General features: G+C 51.5%; 1 protein-coding gene across 2 annotated transcripts in view; it reads right to left on the reverse strand.

Annotated features, from left to right (window-relative positions):
• FBXO17 (F-box protein 17) overlaps window positions 1-16,166 on the reverse strand; it is a 34,225-nt gene that overhangs the window by 3,135 nt on the left and 14,924 nt on the right. For both annotated transcript variants that reach the window (XM_054462620.2, XM_054462621.2), the window contains exons 2-5: window positions 5,183-5,548; window positions 3,778-3,889; window positions 1,679-1,774; window positions 421-556 (exon numbers count right to left, since the gene is read on the reverse strand). In XM_054462620.2, the coding sequence (XP_054318595.1) occupies window positions 421-556; window positions 1,679-1,774; window positions 3,778-3,889; window positions 5,183-5,531 (693 nt within the window). In that variant the 5' untranslated portion in view covers window positions 5,532-5,548. The remainder of the gene's footprint in view (window positions 1-420; window positions 557-1,678; window positions 1,775-3,777; window positions 3,890-5,182; window positions 5,549-16,166) is intronic.

A 16,166-nucleotide genomic window follows, 5' to 3' on the forward strand; every position in this document is an offset into this window, starting at 1 on the left:
AACATTTACTTTGATAACTGAGGTGTGAGGATCAAGACAGCACAGTCTTGGGGCCAGACTGGGCTTGAGTCCAGCTCTGCACTGGGCCAGTCACATAACCTCCTTGTGCCTCTGTTTCCTCAACTCTAGAATGGAGACAGGATTTTGCTTCACCGCTGCATTTCCAGCACATACAGCGGTGCCCAGCACACAGTAGGTGCTCAATCAGTGTTTGTTGAACATTAAGGAGTTGTGCTAATGAAATGAATCAATATGTAACCCTATTGACACAGAGCTTGGGATGTAAGAAGGGCTCAATACTTCTTAGCTGTTATGATTATAGATATCCAGCGGTGATAGAAGGGAAACTGAGCAGACGAGAGGCTGGGTGTGTGTGCCTTTAGCGGGTCAGAGGGGAGCTGGAAGGTAGTCTGGACCCACCTGTCGGCAGCCCCTCTCAGTCCACTGAAGGACCGGGTCAGGTGAGGCTGAGAACTTGACCACTTCCTTTTCATACACGTCCAGAAGGCGGACCCGGAGCTGGTAGACGCAGCCGCAGTTCTCCCGAGCACCCCACCTGCCAGGCAGCAGTCAGCCTGTATGCCCCCGTCACCCAGCCAGCTCTCTGGGTTTCGGGGCGGGAGGCTGAGGGCTGGCTGCATCTTGATGAGGGTCCTGCACATCTGGACCACATTTGGAGACGTCCTGGCCTGGGAACCTCTAGGGGAGGAGCCTTGGGGGTTCTGGGGTGGAACCAGAGCAGGGGAGGAGCCTGGGTGGCCCTGAGGTGGAGCCAGAACCTGGGGGAAGAGCCTGGGTGGTCCTGGGGTGGAACCAGAATCTGGAGGAGAAGGATGGGTAACCCTGGGGTGGAGCCAGAGCATGGGGGAGGGGCCTGGGTGGTCCTGGGGGAGGAGTCTGGGTGATCCTGGAGTGTAGCCAGAACCTGGGGGAGGAGTCTGAGTGATCCTAGGGTGTAGCCAGAACCTGGGGGAGGAGCCTGGGTGGTCCTGGGGGAGGAGCCTGAGTAGTCCTGGGGTGGAGCCAGAGCCTTGGGAGGAGCCTAGGTGGTCCTGGGGGAGAAGCCTGGGTGGTCCTGGGGTTGATTCTGGAGGCTTTTGGGTGGGTAGTTGGGGGATGGGAAGGGATGCTCTGGGGAAGAACCACAATGCAGGGCACGTGCCTGATGACTTCAGGGAGGAGCCAGAGCCCCAGGGAAGAGACCAGATTTTCCACAGCCTGAAGGAGGAGCTGGAATGCTTTGGGGCAGAACATGGGTGTTTTGGGAAGAAGGCATTCCTCCTAAGCCTGCAGGCTCTGAAGCCAGTCCTGTCCCAACTATGCTCCCTGAGCCTCAGCTCACAGGGCACCATGCTCCCACCCCTTCAGAGACCCTGGGCATCCACAAGGGGGTCAGGGGAGGTGTCTCATTTCAGAGGGGTATCAAGCCAGTCAGTGGCCCCCTGTGGACCACCCCAGCCTGCTGGGATGAGGGTGGGCAGGAGTGCAGAGTGGGGGCTCTGGCTTCTCCAAAGCTCTATGCTCCCCGGCTCTGCATCACTTACCCTCTCAGCCTCATCACAAAGGGTGCAGTGACAGCCGCTACCCGTGGGGTTGATGGGGCAGGAAATGAGCCCCTGCTGCAGAGCTGCTGCCAAGCCTGCTGCTGCTCTGGGGCAGGGTGCCACTCCTTACTCACCAGTCAGCCACACAGATCTCAATCTGGGCGCTGTCCAGCAGCTCCTGCCACACCCCTTCCATCACCAGGTCCACAAGCTGCCTCTTGGAGCACCATCTAGGAAGGAGAGATGGCAGGGGGCAGGGCAAACAGTCCTGGCATTCACGTCACAGTCAGAAACCACCTTCTCCAAGAAGCCTCCCTTGATAACCCTCTCTAAAGCAGCCCTCAGGGTTTGCTCTAGCAGACCTGAAGATGTATGATGGGCTATACATCTCTCCTTGGCCTCTTGGATTCCCTTTGCCATTCTCCACCCTGCTGCGGGCTGCAGGCAGCTGACCTCTATGAAAGCCTGACCCTCATCTTTGTGGGACAGAACATGACTGCAGATGAAGGCCACATACTAGACATGTGAGCGGGGAGCTCTGTGGCCTCCTAAAGTGCGAGGGCCCCGGGTCTAAAGCCGAATGGCTTCGTCTCTGTCAACCATTGCTTCCTGTTGGATCAGCCAATGGGATGCTCCAGTAGGGGATGGAAGTGAAAGAGGTGACTAAAATCAGGGTATTTATCCTCTTAGGTCCTTCTCAAGGGACTGCCTTGTCCCCCAAGGAAAAAGCAAAGCTCCATGGCACTCTCTCTTCATTTTCCAGTAACTGTTTCCTCCCCTCACCTCTAGCAGTCTAGGGGTGGTAACGTTCCTTTCCTAACTGTTACTAGCTCAGGGGCTCCTGCCTACAACTTTGTAAACAGTCCTTCTCCTCAAACTAGAATGTGCCATAATAACATAAATTGTGCAGTATTGGTGGAAGGATGGGTAAGTTGAGCAATGGAATAGAACAAAGTGCCAGGAACGGCCGAGCGCGGTGGCTTAGACCTGTAATCCCAGCACTTTGAGAGCCTGAGGCAGGCGGATCACCGGAGGTCAGGAGTTAGAGACCAGCCTGGTCAATACGGTGAAACCTCTTCTCTATAAAAAATACAAAAATTAGCCAGGCATGGTGGCGCACCTCTGTAGTCCCAGCTATTCGGGAGGCTGAGGCAAGAGAATCATTGGAACCCAGGAGGTAGAGGCTGCAGTGAGCCAAGATTGCGCCACTGCACTCTAGACTGGGCAACAAAATGAGACTCTATCTCAGAAAACAAAAACAAAAACAAAAAAACAGAGTGCCAGGGACAGACGTAGGTATACATAGAAACTTCATAAACTGTAGAGGTGGCACCATCATTCCATGGAGAACAGATTCTTTCTCATTTTTTTTTCTTTTGAGTCAAGGTCTTATTCTGTCACCAGGCTGGAGTGCAGTGGCATGATCCTAGGCTCACTGCAACCTTGAACTCCTGGGCTCAAGAGATCCTCTCACTTTGGCCTCCCAAAGTGCTGGAATTACAGCTATGAGCCACCATGCCCAGGCTTCAGTTTCCTATTATAAAGTGGGGGCAATAATAGGATCTATGTCACAGGGTTGTTGCCAGAATTATACGTAAAGTGTCTAGTATAGAGTAACTCCTTGTGGAGGCAAGTGACTCCATCTTGGATGTTAATCTGCCATGTTCACTTTTTTTTTTTTTTTTTTTTTTGAGACAGAGTCTCACTCTGTCGCCCAGGCTGGGGTGCAGTGGTGCAATCTCGGCTCACTGCAACATTTGCCTCCTGGGTTCAAGCGATTCTCCTGCCTCAGCCTCCACGTCCAGCTAATTTTTGTCTTTTTAGTAGAGACGGGGTTTCCCCCTGTTGGCCAGGCTGATCTCGCACTCCTGACCTAAAGTGATCTGCCCGCCTCAGGCTCTCAAAGTGTTGGGATTACAGGCGAAAGCCACCGTGCCCAGCCCAAAACCCTGTCTTTAGATCAAAGCTGTCTTGCTGTTGTCTCACAAACTGCAGGCGATGATGCACAGAGCATTGCTGCCTGTGGCTGCTAACCTTCCTGATCTTTCCTTGTGTCCCTGGCATACGAAACAGTACCCTCAACAAGTATTTGTTGATTGATAGAATGAATCAATGAATAAATAAATGGGGGAAGGAGAGGGCGAAGGTGACGATGAGGACAGTGTGGGGGGTAGGGTCCCTTTCTTTGGGGCCCTTGCCCCAGGGATCGGGGCCTCTCACTTGGGCCACTCACTCGAAAGAGGTCACGAAGCAGGTCTGCGAAGGAGCCCCAGGCACCGGTGTTAGGTTCTTTTCTATGGCCCAGCCATTCCCGCCATGCTCCACCTCCCAGCCTCTGAAGCCCTCTGTGGGAAAACAAGAGTTGAACATAGGGTTCACCTGCCAGCCTGCCCAGAAGAGACCCCGCAACCACCCAGCTTGTGCTGTCCACCAGCCTCTCCCTCTTGTGCTCCAATCCTCCCTGGCTTCTCCTACCGACTCCCCCTCCCATTATCCTGTATTCCTGGTCCTACCCCACAACTATGACTCTCAGCCTTGCCCATCCACTCAGCTTCTCTTCAGCCACCCTTACTTGCTCTTTCTCCTTCAGTCCTGCTCTTCATTGTGTGTGTGAGAGACAGGGTCTCACTCTGTCGCCCAGGCTGGAGTGCAGTGGCTCCATCATAGCTCACTGCAGCCTCAAACTCCTGGGCTCAAGCGATCCTCCCACATCAGCCTCCAGAGTAGCTAGGACCACAGGTGCATGCCACCACGCCTGGCTAATTTAATTTTTTAATTTTTTTTTGAGACGGAGTTTTGTTCTTGCTGCCCAGGCTGGAGTGCAATGGCATGATCTCAGCCCACTGTAACCTCTGCCTCCCAGGTTCAAGCAATTTTCCTGCCTCAGCCTCCTAAGTAGCTGGGATTACAGGCGTGCACCACCACACCTGGCTAATTTTGTATTTTAGTAGAGATGGGGTTTCCCCATATTGGTCAGGCTGGTCTCGAACTCCTGACCTCAAGTGATCTGCCCCCACCCCCCCGGGCCTCCCAAAGTGCTGGAATTACAGTCGTGAGCCACTGCGCCTGGACTAATTTTTAAATTTTTTAGAGACAGAGTCTCACTTTGTTGTTCAGGCTGGTCTCAAACTCCTGGCCTCAAGCGATCCTCCCACCATAGCCTCCCAAAATGCTGGGATTACAGGCGTGAGCTACTGCACCCCACCCTTTTTTTTTTGAGACAAGGTCTCTGTCACCCAGGCTGTAGTGCAATGGCGCGGTCATAGCTCACTGCAGCCTCGAACTCCTTGGGCTTAAGCGATCCTCCTGCCTTGGCCTCCCAAAGCATTGCCATTCCCACCGCGCCTGGCCCCTGTCCTGTTCTGCATCCCCTCTGCATACCAAACTACTTGCTTTCTCCCCTGGCCCAGCCAGGGTCTTCCTGCCTTGCCCCGCCCACTCGTTCGGATTCCCGGCTCCACCGTCTCCAGCCCCGCCCACCGGGCCTACCGCCCAGGCACTTTGTCCCTCAGCCCCGCCCCCTGGCTCCTCTATTGGTCTCGCCCATTGGCTACATCTCTCAGACTCTGTCCCGGCCCCGCCCCTGCCTCGCTCCTCCCCCACCCCGCAGCCTCCTGGGCCCCACCCCCGTCACCCACGCTCTCCGCAGGAGTTGAAGATGAGATTGCGGCCGAAGGGCGCTCGCAGACAGTAGCGCGCCAGGGCGCACAGCGGGAACTCCTCCTTGTCTTCGTTGCTGGGCAGGCAGCGTTGAGCCACTGCATAGAGTGCGCGGCCCTCGGCGCTGCGGTCGCGGGCCAGCTGCAGCAACCACACAGTGGGCCCGTCCACTATGTCGCGCCAGGCGCGGCACACTGGGCGGCATCGCGTGACCAAGGCGCGTGGCGGCACGTGGCTCAGCAGCTGCACCAGCAGCTCCGGGGGCAGCGCGTCCAGGGTCAGGGACGGGTCCGCCGGCAGCCGTCGCCGCGAGAGCCGGGCGCCCATCTCCAGCAGCCAGAGTCCTGCAGGTCGAGAGGGGTCGGCAGGTGGGTCAGCGCAGCCAGGCCACCCCCTCCCTACCTTGCCTCCCAGGGCGCAAGGCCTCTGCTGCTCCAGAGACCCCATTAGGTCCATGGGCAACCAGGGACCCATTTCCGTCTCTGATCCTAGGCCTCTCCCAATCTTCCCCACTTGGGTAAAAGACCCCTGGTCTGACTCTGACCCCTGTCAGGACCGCTGATCACAGCTTCCGTCTGGCGTTTACTTGTGTCAGGCTAAGCGCTTCACGTATATGGCCAGTGAAATGGCAAAAGAACTAACATAACTAACCCCATTTTGCTTAAGGGGACTTTACCCATTCCTGCACATGGCTAGGTTAATTTTAGACCGCTGAGATAATATGCAAAAACAGCAATCATGTAGTTTTTTAAACTAACTCTGGGATTAAAGAAGTATGTAAACAACTATGTTTTGTCAAAGATTTTTTTTTTTTTGAGACAGTCTTGCTCTGTTGCCCAGGCTAGAGTGTGCAGTGGCGCAATCTTGGCTCATTGCAACCTCCGCCTCCTGGGTTCAAGCGATTCTCCTGCCTCAGCCTCCCGAGTAGCTGGAACTACAGGCGCCCGCCACCATGCCCGGCTAATTTTTGTATTTTTAGTAGAGACGAGGTTTCACCATCTTGGCCAGGCTGGTCTCGAACTCCTGACTTCGTGATCCATCCACTTCGGCCTCTGAAAGTGCTGGGATTACAGGTGTGAGCCACCATGCCCAGCCTGTTTTTTCAAAGATTTATAGGGGCATTGTGACCCAACCAAGGACAAAGAAGTCACCAACCTTCTCGGACCCTAGCTGGCACTCAGATGTCTGCAGTGGTCACCTCCTTATTTTTATTATTATTACTTTTTTATGGAGCTAGAAACCAGGACTATAGCCTCTACCTCCTGGGCTCGAGTGATCCTCCTGCCTCAGCCTCCTATGTAGCTGGGACTATAGGTGCATGCCACTATGCCCAGCTAGTTTTTTATTTTATTTATTGTTTTGTAGAGATGGGGTCTCACTACATTGCCCTGGCTGGTCTTGAACTCCTGGGTTCAAGTGATCCTCCTGCCTCAGCCTCCCAAAGTGCTGGAATCGGTATGAGTCACTGCGCCTGGCCTGTTGGTCACCTCTTGATCACAATGCCCTTCTCTTCCCTCTGCCCTTAAAAAAAAAAATTGTACTGATTTAAGATGGTACTTTAGGATGATAGTCCACTGTGTTCTCGGTTTGCTGGCTCTCCAAATAAACTTGCTTGCTTTTCCTCCCACCAACTGTCATCTCTCTTGAGTTTGGCTTTCTTTTTTTTTTTTTTTTGAGGCATTCTCACTCTGTCACCCAGGCCGGAGTGCAGTGGCCTGTCTCGGCTCACTGCAACCTCTGTCTCCCAGGTTCAAGTGATTCTCCTGCCTCAGCCTCCTGAGTAGCTGGGACTACAGGAATGCACCACCACACCTGGCTAATTTTTGTATCTTTAGGAGAGACAGAGTTTCACCATGTTGGCCAGGCTGGTCTCGAACTCCGGACCTCAGGTGATCCACCCACCTTGGCCTCCCAAAGTGCTGGGATTATAGGCGTGAGCCACTGTGCCCGGCCCGAGTTTGGCTTTCTTTTCTGAAACTGAGTCTTACTCTGTTGCCCAGGCTGGAGTGCAGTGGTACAATCTCAGCTCACTGCGACCTCCGCCTCCCGGGTTCAAGCAATTCTCCTGTCTCAGCCTCCGAAGTAGCTGGAATTATAGGTGTGTGCCACCACACCGAGCCAGTAATTTCTGTAGTAGAGATGGGGTTTCACCATGTTGGCCGGTTGGTCTTGAACTTCTGACCTCAAGTGATCCACCTGTCTCAGCTTCCCAAAATGCTAGGATTTCAGGCGTGAGCCACCACGCCTGGCCTGAGTTTGGCTTTCGAGTGTCGAGCAGCCAAACCTGGGTTGGGTTACAGACCCACAAGGAAACCCACTGCGGAAAAAACCATTTCTACCCCATACCCCAATGTGTTCCAACTACTGTGACCTTTGGAACCCATGACCCATCTTCAGCAAAATCTCTTCTTGCCTCAGTTACTTCTCTGAACATTCCTGCCACCTCCTTGCTCTAACTGGAACCCAGCTCTCCTGTGGCCTTCCAAGTGGGGAGGTCTCCGTGCTCCTGGGAGCTGCTTTCTGACCATTCTCCCTCCACCCTCCCCAAAACCCCCAGCGACGAATCTCATCACTACCCTGCTTCATGCGTCATCTGCTGACCCAGATCATGACTCCTCTCTTCTCCCTAATTTTAGCTCTGGGCTCACGGCCGCTCCCGCTGCTCTTAGCATCATTCTCAGTGATTTCTATAACCAGATAGATAGTTCTTCCGCAGCCCCAACCTCTCTGTTCCCTGACCTCCCTCTAGTGACTTTATCTTTCCCCAACCTCTCCCGCTCATGGTCAAACCCAGACCTTGTTTCAATAACAGCAGCCTCTTCAGAACCTCAATTTCACACACTCACTCTCCACCCATCACTTTCTCTTTCCCCCTCATTCCCTCCAGTGCCCGACTCGCACGATCCTTCCAACCCACTGTGATCTCCCATCCGTTGTCCCTTTCATGTTTTACTCCCCCTCACCTCCCATGCCCTCATTTCTTCCTTAGCCAGCTTAAATTCCATGGTTAATCATTAAAAACATTCTTGACCTGGCACGCTGGCTCATGCCTGTAATTCCAGGACTTCGGGAAGGCAAGGTGGGAGGACTGCTTGAGGCCAGGAGTTTGAGATCAGCCTGGGCAACACAGCGAGACTCCACCTGTACAAAAAATAAAATAAAAAAATTAGCCGGGTGTGGTAGTGCACACCTGTAGTCCCAGCTACTCCAGAGGTTAAGGTGGGATGATCGCTTGAGCCCGGGAGTTGGAGGCTGCAGTGAGCTATGATTGTGCCACTGTACTCCAGCCTGGGCAACAAAGCGAGACCCTGTCTCTAAATAAAATAAAAAGAATAGCAAAAAAAGTGGGGCTGTAGCTAGAAGGGGAGGTGAAGTCAAGAGAGGGTTTGGGCTGGGCACGGTGGCTCACACCTGTAATCCCAGCACTTTGGGAGGCCGAGCGGGCAGATCACTTGAGGTCAGTAGTTTGAGACCAGCCTGGCTAACATAGTGAAACCCCATCTCTACTAAAAACACAAAAATTAGCTGGGTGTGGTGGCGCACCTGTAATCCCAGCTACTCGGGAGGCAGAGGCAGGAGAACTGCTTGAACCCAGGAGGCAGAGGTTGCAATGAGCTGAGATCGCGCCACTGCACTCCAGCCTGGGCGGCAGAGTGAGACCCTGTCTCAAAACAAAACAAAAACAAACAAAAAAAAAAGAGAGAGGGTTTGTTTTGAGATGGGAGACAGGACGCTGTGTGGGCTAACAGGAGATCCAGTGCATGGGGGAAACTGAGTGAGCAGCAGAGAGAGGTGAGACCCAGGGACGGTGGCTGGAAGTGGGCGGGAAGGTGGGAGCAGGTGATGGGACAGTCACAGCAGGAAAACGGGTGTGGGCAAGGGTGCAGGTAGGTGGTAGAGGCGGGGGTGGCTGTGGAAGTTCACTTCTCATCTCTTGCATTTTCTCTGCAAAATAAGAAGCCAAGGGGAGAGTGAAAGTGGGGGAGGAGGTGTTGGAAAGGATTAGAGGAGAAGGGAAAAAGTGTGAATTAGTTGTCTAGAAGATAGGAGGAAGGAGGGGATCGGAGAAATGTCATATGGCTGCCAGGCAGCATTGGGGTCCGCCTGAGGGTCAAGTTCACAGACTTGAAGTTAGCCTGGACAGTGTTGTTTTTTAGCTCACTCGAGCTGTGTGGGTGCAGGCACAGCAGAGAGGAAGGCTGGATTTAACCAGGGTCGCATGCAGGAGGAAGCCAAAGGGGGCAAGGGTGTGTGCAGAGAATGTGTTATTTTTTATTTAATTACTTTTTTGAGATGGAGTCTCGCTCTGTCGCCCAGGATGGAGTGCAGTGGCGCGACTTCAGCTCACTGCAACTTCCGCCTCCTGGGTTCAAGCGATTCTCCTGCCTCAGCCTCCCAAGTAGCTGGGATTACAAGCCTCTGCCACCACGCCTGGCTAATTTTTATATTTTTAGTAGAGACAGAGTTTCACCATGTTGGCCAGGCTGGTCTCGAACTCCCGACCTCAGGTAATCCACCTGCCTCAGCCTCCCAAAGTGCTAGGATTACAGGTGTGAGCCACTGTGCCAGGCCGAGAATGTGTTTTGTTTTTTTTTTGAGACAGAGTTTCACTCTTGTTGCCCAGGCTGGAGTGCAATGGCGCGATCTCAGCTCACTGCAACCTCCACCTCCCAGGCTTAAGCAATTCTCCTGCCTCAGCCTCCCGAGTAGCTGGGATTACAGGCGCCTGCCACCACACCTGGCTAATTTTTATATTTTTGGTAGAGACAGGGTTTCACTATGTTGGCCAGGCTGTTCTCAAACTCCTGACCTCAGGTGATCTGCCCACCTCAACCTCCCAAGGTGCTGGGTGCCGGGATTACAGGCGTGAGCCACTGCGCCTGGCCTGAGAATGTGTTATTTTTTATTTTTATTTATTTATGTTTTTTGAGACGGAGTCTTGCTCTGTTGCCCAGCCTGGAGTGCAGTGGTGCGATGTCGGCTCACTGCAAGCTCCGCCTCCCAGGTTCACGCCATTCTCCTGCCTCAGCCTCCCAGGTAGCTGAGACTACAGGCGCCTGCCATCATGCCTGGCTAATTTTTTTGTATTTTTAGTAGAGATGGGGTTTCACCATGTTAGCCAGGAGGGTCTCCATCTCCTGACCTCATGATTCGCCCGCCTTGGCCTCCCAAAGTGCTGGGATTACAGGCGTGAGCCACCGCGACCGGCCTTTTATTTTTATTTTTGAGACAGGGTCTTGCTTCTTCACTCAGGTGGGAGTGCAGTAGTGTGATCACAGCTCACTGCAGCCCCAACCTCCCAGGCTCAAGTGATCCTCCCACCTCAGCCTCCTAAACTGCTGGGATTAGAGACATGAGTCACCACATCCAGCGTCTTTGTTTCTCTTTGTGGTAAAACTTCTCAAAAAAGCTGTCTACCCAGTATTTTCTGCTTCCATTGTTTCTAAAACATTTTCTTTCTTTTTTCTTTTTTTTTTTTTTTGAGACAGAGTCCCCCTCTGTCACCCAGACTGGAGTGCAGTGGCACAATCTCAGCTCACTGTAACCTCTGGCTCCCAGGATCAAGTGATTCTCGTGCCTCAGCCTCCCGATTAGCTGGGACTACAGGTGCGTGCCACCATGCCCTGCTAATTTTTGTATCGTTAGTAGAGACAGGGTTTCACCATGTTGCCCAGGCTGGTCTTAAACTCTTGGGCTCAAAGGATCCTGCTGCCTTGGCGTCCCAAAGTGCTGGGATTATAGGTGTGAGCCACTGTGCTCAGCTCCAGCTCCACTTCTTGCTATAAATTATATGACCAATGGCAAGTCACTGAATCTCTTTATACCTCAGTTTCCCTTTCTGAAAATAGGGCTGTTAATGGTGCCTCCATCATAGGGCTGTTGTAAGGATGAAATGAGTGTTTTAAAGCACTTAGGAAAAGCCCCTGTAGGCTCCTAAATAAGAGTGATATCAATTTAATATTAGTCCAGGCATGGTAGCTCACACCTGTAATCCCAGCACTTTGGGAGGCTTAGGTGAGTGGATCACCTGAGGTCAGGAGTTCAAGACCAGCCTGGGCAACATGGCGAAACCCCATCCCTACAAAAAATACAAAAAGTAGTGGAGCGTGGTGGTGGGCACCTGTAATCCCAGCTACTCGGGGGGCTGAGGCAGGAGAATCACTTGAACCGGGGAGGTGGAGGTTGCAGTGAGCCGAGATCGCGCCTCTGCACTCCAGCCTGGGCGACAGACTGAGACTCTGTCTCAAAAAAAAAAAAAAAAAAAGTCAGGAATTTTTGCTACATTCATGGACTACTTGCCTGACATAGGCTTATTTCTTTTTTTTAAGTAAAACCTTAATTTGTTTAAAAATGACAATAGCTGACATGAATTGAGCACTTATTGGGCGCATGCGGATAACAAGCATTAGATCATTAAAGCCTCTTAACCAAGGGCACCCTCAAAGGAGAGTTTTGCCCATTAAACAAGATGATAGAATTCACGAGCTGATCCAGCTTAAATGCTCAGCACAGTGGCTTAATAAGGGCCAATAAATGCCACTAAATGAAAACGTCACAGCTAAAATAGTTGCTGTCAGCCAGGCGCAGTGGCTCGTGCCTGTAATCCCAGCATTTTGGGAGGCGGAGGTGGGTGGATCACTTGAGGTCAGGAGTTCAAGACCAGCCTGGCCAACATGGTGAAACCTGTCTCTACTAAAAATACAAAAATTAGCCGGGCGTGGTGGCGGGAGCCTGTAATCCCAGCTACTCAGGAGGTTGAGGCAGCAGAATCGCTTGAACCTGGGAGGTGGAGGTTGCAGTGAGCCAAGATCATGCCACTGCACACAGCGAGACTCTGCCTCAAAATAAATAAATAAATAAAATAGTTGCTGTCACTTTTTAGAAATGATGTGTCATAATAATGGCAACTAACATAATTTAGTGTTTCACATTAATTTTTAAAATATTAATACTAATTTTCACAGGTGTGAGCCACCATGCCCAGCCCCTGACATCATCTTTATTCCTACTGCAGAAAGAATGAAGCTGTGGAGACAGACTTTACAAAGACCAAGCTGTGCTTTTCTCCAGGTGGTTCTGAGTTGCATTAATAGTTCACTGAGGCCCGGCGCTTGAACCCAGGAGGTGGAGGTTGCAGCGAGCAGAGATCACACCACTCACTGGACTTCAGCCTGGGTGACAGAGCGACTCTGTCTCAAAAATAAATAAATAAATTCCCTGAGGTTTATAAACAAGTCTACCAGCCTGCCTGGCATGGGTGTGATGTTCACCAGAGTTTAGTTTCCTGGAGTTCTTCTTAGGAGGAGTTCTTAGTTCCCACTCTTCTTCTTTTTTGTTTTTTTGAGACAGAGTCTCACTCTGTCGCCCAGGCTGGAGTGCAGTGGCACGATCTCGGCTCACTGCAACCTCTGCCTCCCAGATTCAAGCGATTCTCTGCCTCAGCCTCCCGAGTAGCTGGGATTACAGGCACCTGCCACCACGCCTGGCTAATTTTTGTATTTTTAGTAGAGACAGGGTTTCACCATGTTGGCCAGGCTGGTCTCGAACGCCTGACCTTGTGGTCCGCCCGCCTCGGCCTCCCAAAGTGCTGGGATTACAGACTTGAGCCACTGCGCCCGGCAGTTCCTATTCTTCTTAGGAGTGTGTTCCCACTGGCAAAAGGAGGATCTCTGGGGCTGGGGGTAGGCCCCTCGCCCAACGAGGACAGCCAGACTTCACCAAGGAGCAGAGATGTTCAAGAAATGTACTGTATGACCCCTCAGCTATACCATACAAACCATATTAAATGCTTGTATGGGGCCCCGGTGTGGTGGCTTACGCCTGTAATCCCAGCAGTTTGGGAGGCGGAGGCGGGAGGATTGCTTGAGCCCAAGCAATCGTGGTCCAAGACCAGCCTAGGCAACCTGACGAAACCCTATCTCTACAAAAGAAATACAAAAAAATTAGTCAGGCATAGTGTCATGCACCTGTAGTCCCAGCTACTTGGGAGCTGAGGAGGGAAGGATCACCTGAGCCTAGGAGGTTGAAGCTGTGGTGAATCGTGAAGGGGCCACTGTATTCCAGCCCAGGCAATAGAGTGAGATCCTGTCTCAAAAAAAAAAAAAAAAAGTTTGTGGCCAGACACGGTGGCTCATGCCTGTAATCTCAGCACTTTGGGAGACCAAGGTGGGTGGATCACCTGAGGTTAGGGGTTTGAGAGCAGCCTAGCCAACATGGTGAAACATGTCTCTACTAAAAATACAAAATTAGCCAGGTGTGGTGGCATGCTCCTGTAGTCCCAGCTACTTGGGAGACTAGTGGGAGAATCCCTTGAACCCAGGAGGTGGAGGATGTGGTAAGCTGAGATTGTGGCACTGCACTCTAGCCTGGGCAACAAGAGTGAAACTGTCTCAAAAAAAAAAAAAGGAAAGAGGAAAGAAACACGAAAAGTGGCTCAACAGTCAAAGACAGGCTTATTTTGGAGAATAAGCCTGAGAGGGGCTTCTGGCCAATTTGGGGAAAGGTTGAAAAGTACCCACTGCAAGATTGAATGCCAACTACTGGCTGGGTCACAATAAGACAAGTAGGGCCTAGTACTGCCTGCTTCCAGGGTTTTTGGGAGAGTGTGTGTTTGGAGGAAGGTTACTGGCTGTCAGAGTGACCGGGGAATGCTACTGGTACTCAGCTACCCAAAGGGACCCAGGATGCTACTACAGCAGACTGTATTTTTCAAAAGTGGCTATGAGAACATTTCCTATCTGACACACTCTTTCAGTTCACCACTGCTCGTGAAGCTGTGGGGTCCACATTCCTCCCCTGGGCACGTGCAGGCTTTTGCAACTGCCTCAACTTTCAAAGCACTGCAGAAGTGACATTGCTAAGGGATTTCATTCTCTCTCTCTTTCTCTCTCTCTCTTTTTAAGAGACAAAGTCTCACTCTGTTGCCTGGTTGGAGTGTAGTGGCGTGATTATGGCTCATTGAAGCCTCGAACTCCTGGGCTCAAGCGATCCTCCCAACTCAGCCTCCTGAGTAGATGGGACTGCAGACACATGCCACCATGTCCAGCTTAGTTTGTTTTATATTTTTTTTCTGGAAATGAGGGGTCTCCCTATGTTGCCCAGGCTGGTCTCTTCCTGGGCTCAAGTGATCCTGTCGCCTCGGCCTCCCAAAGTGCTGGGATTATAGGTATGAGCCACTGTGCCCGGCCTGCTAAGGGATTTCTGAGGCTGGATCATAAAAGAGTATGCAGCCTCTGCCTGTCTTTCTTTCTTTTTTTTTTTTTTTTTGAGACGGAGTCTTCTTCTGTTGCCCAGGCTGGAGTGCAATGGCCCGATCTCGGCCCACTGCAATCTCCACCTCCTGGGTTCAAGCAATTGTTCTGCCTCAGCCTCCAGAGTAGCTGGGATTACAGGCACACGCCACCATGCCCAGCTAATTTTTGTATTTTTTTTTTTAGTAGAGATGGGATTTCACCATGTTGGCCAGGCTGGTCTCGAACTCCTGACCTTGTGATCCGTCCACCTTGGCCTCCCAAAGTGCTGGGATTCATTAGGCTGTGCAATTTGTGCACTTTCTATAAAAGGTTTGCTAAAAGTGGGCTGGGTACCATGGCTCATACATGTCATCCCAGCACTTTGGGAGGCTGAGGTGGGAGGATCGCTTGAACCCGGGGGTTCGAGACCAGCCTGGGCAACATAGTGAAACCCCATCTCTAAAAAAATAAACATTAAAAAATTAGCTGGACCTGGTGGTGTACACTTGTAGTACCACATACTCGGGAGGCTGAGGTGAGAGGATTGCTTGTGGCCAGGAGTTCAAGGGTACAGTGAGCTATGATTGCACTACTGCATTCCAGCCTGGGTGACAGAGTGAGACTCTGTCTCCAAAAACAAACAAACAAAAAACACCACCACCACCACAAAACAGAACACATATCCAAAACCCTCAACGTTTGCTAAAAATGATGAAAACAAGAAAAACAGATATGGCAGTCCATGGAAAGGAACAAAAAGATGTCCAAAAACTTTCCTCAAAGCCATCAAACAAAAGATGTGACTATTTTAAAATAGAAGAATCTGTGAAAATGATTAAGAGTTAGCTTATAAGTATCTCCTCAGCAGATTCTCAAATTGTATAGTTTTTTTGAGGCCAGAGACCTTTTTATACTGACTGGAAAATTCTGCACAAAAAATACCTCTGTGAATCATGATACCAGTTTGTTTTTGGTCTGTCCAGAGTATAATTTTGCCAGAGTATATTTATAATAAGCCATTCTTCTTTTTTTTTTTTTTTTTTTATGGCTCTGGGGACTGGGATCAGCTATGCGGTCCTCACTTAGGGAACTTGTGCCTTTGACGTCAGATGGTGGATGGGGCTGGGTCATCTGAGGCTTCTTCCATCCTAGTCTAGAAGCTGAAGTGAGGAGACCCGAACAGCTGGCACTCCTTAGACATTTCTCTCTATTTTCACCTGGTCTGTCCAGCTACTTTCGGAAATAAACCAAATAATATATATATATATATTTTTTTGAGACAGAGTCTCACTCTGTCACCCAGGCTGGAGTGCAGTGGCACGATCTCGGCTCACTGTAACCTCCGCCTCCCAGGTTCAAGGGATTCTCCTGCCTCAGCCTCCCGAGTAGCTGGGATTACAGGTGCGTGCCACCCACACCCGGCTAATTTTTGTATTTTTAGTGAAGACAGTGTTTCACCATGTTGGCCAGGCTGGTCTTGAACTGCTGACCTCAGGTGAGCCACCCGCCTCGGCCTCCCAAAGTGCTGGGACTACAGGCATGAGCCCAGGCTGGAGTGCAATGGCATGATCTCCGCTTACTGCAACCTCCACCTCCCAGGTTCAAGCAATTCTCCTGCCTCAGCCTCCAGAGTAACTGGGATCACAGGTGCGCACCACCATGCCAGGCTGATTTTTTGTATTTTTAGTAGAGACGGGGTTTCACCGTGTTGGCCAGTCTGGTCTCAAAC

Source organism: Pongo pygmaeus, chromosome 20 (assembly GCF_028885625.2).
Source record: "Pongo pygmaeus isolate AG05252 chromosome 20, NHGRI_mPonPyg2-v2.0_pri, whole genome shotgun sequence".
Classification (NCBI taxonomy): domain Eukaryota; kingdom Metazoa; phylum Chordata; class Mammalia; order Primates; family Hominidae; genus Pongo; species Pongo pygmaeus.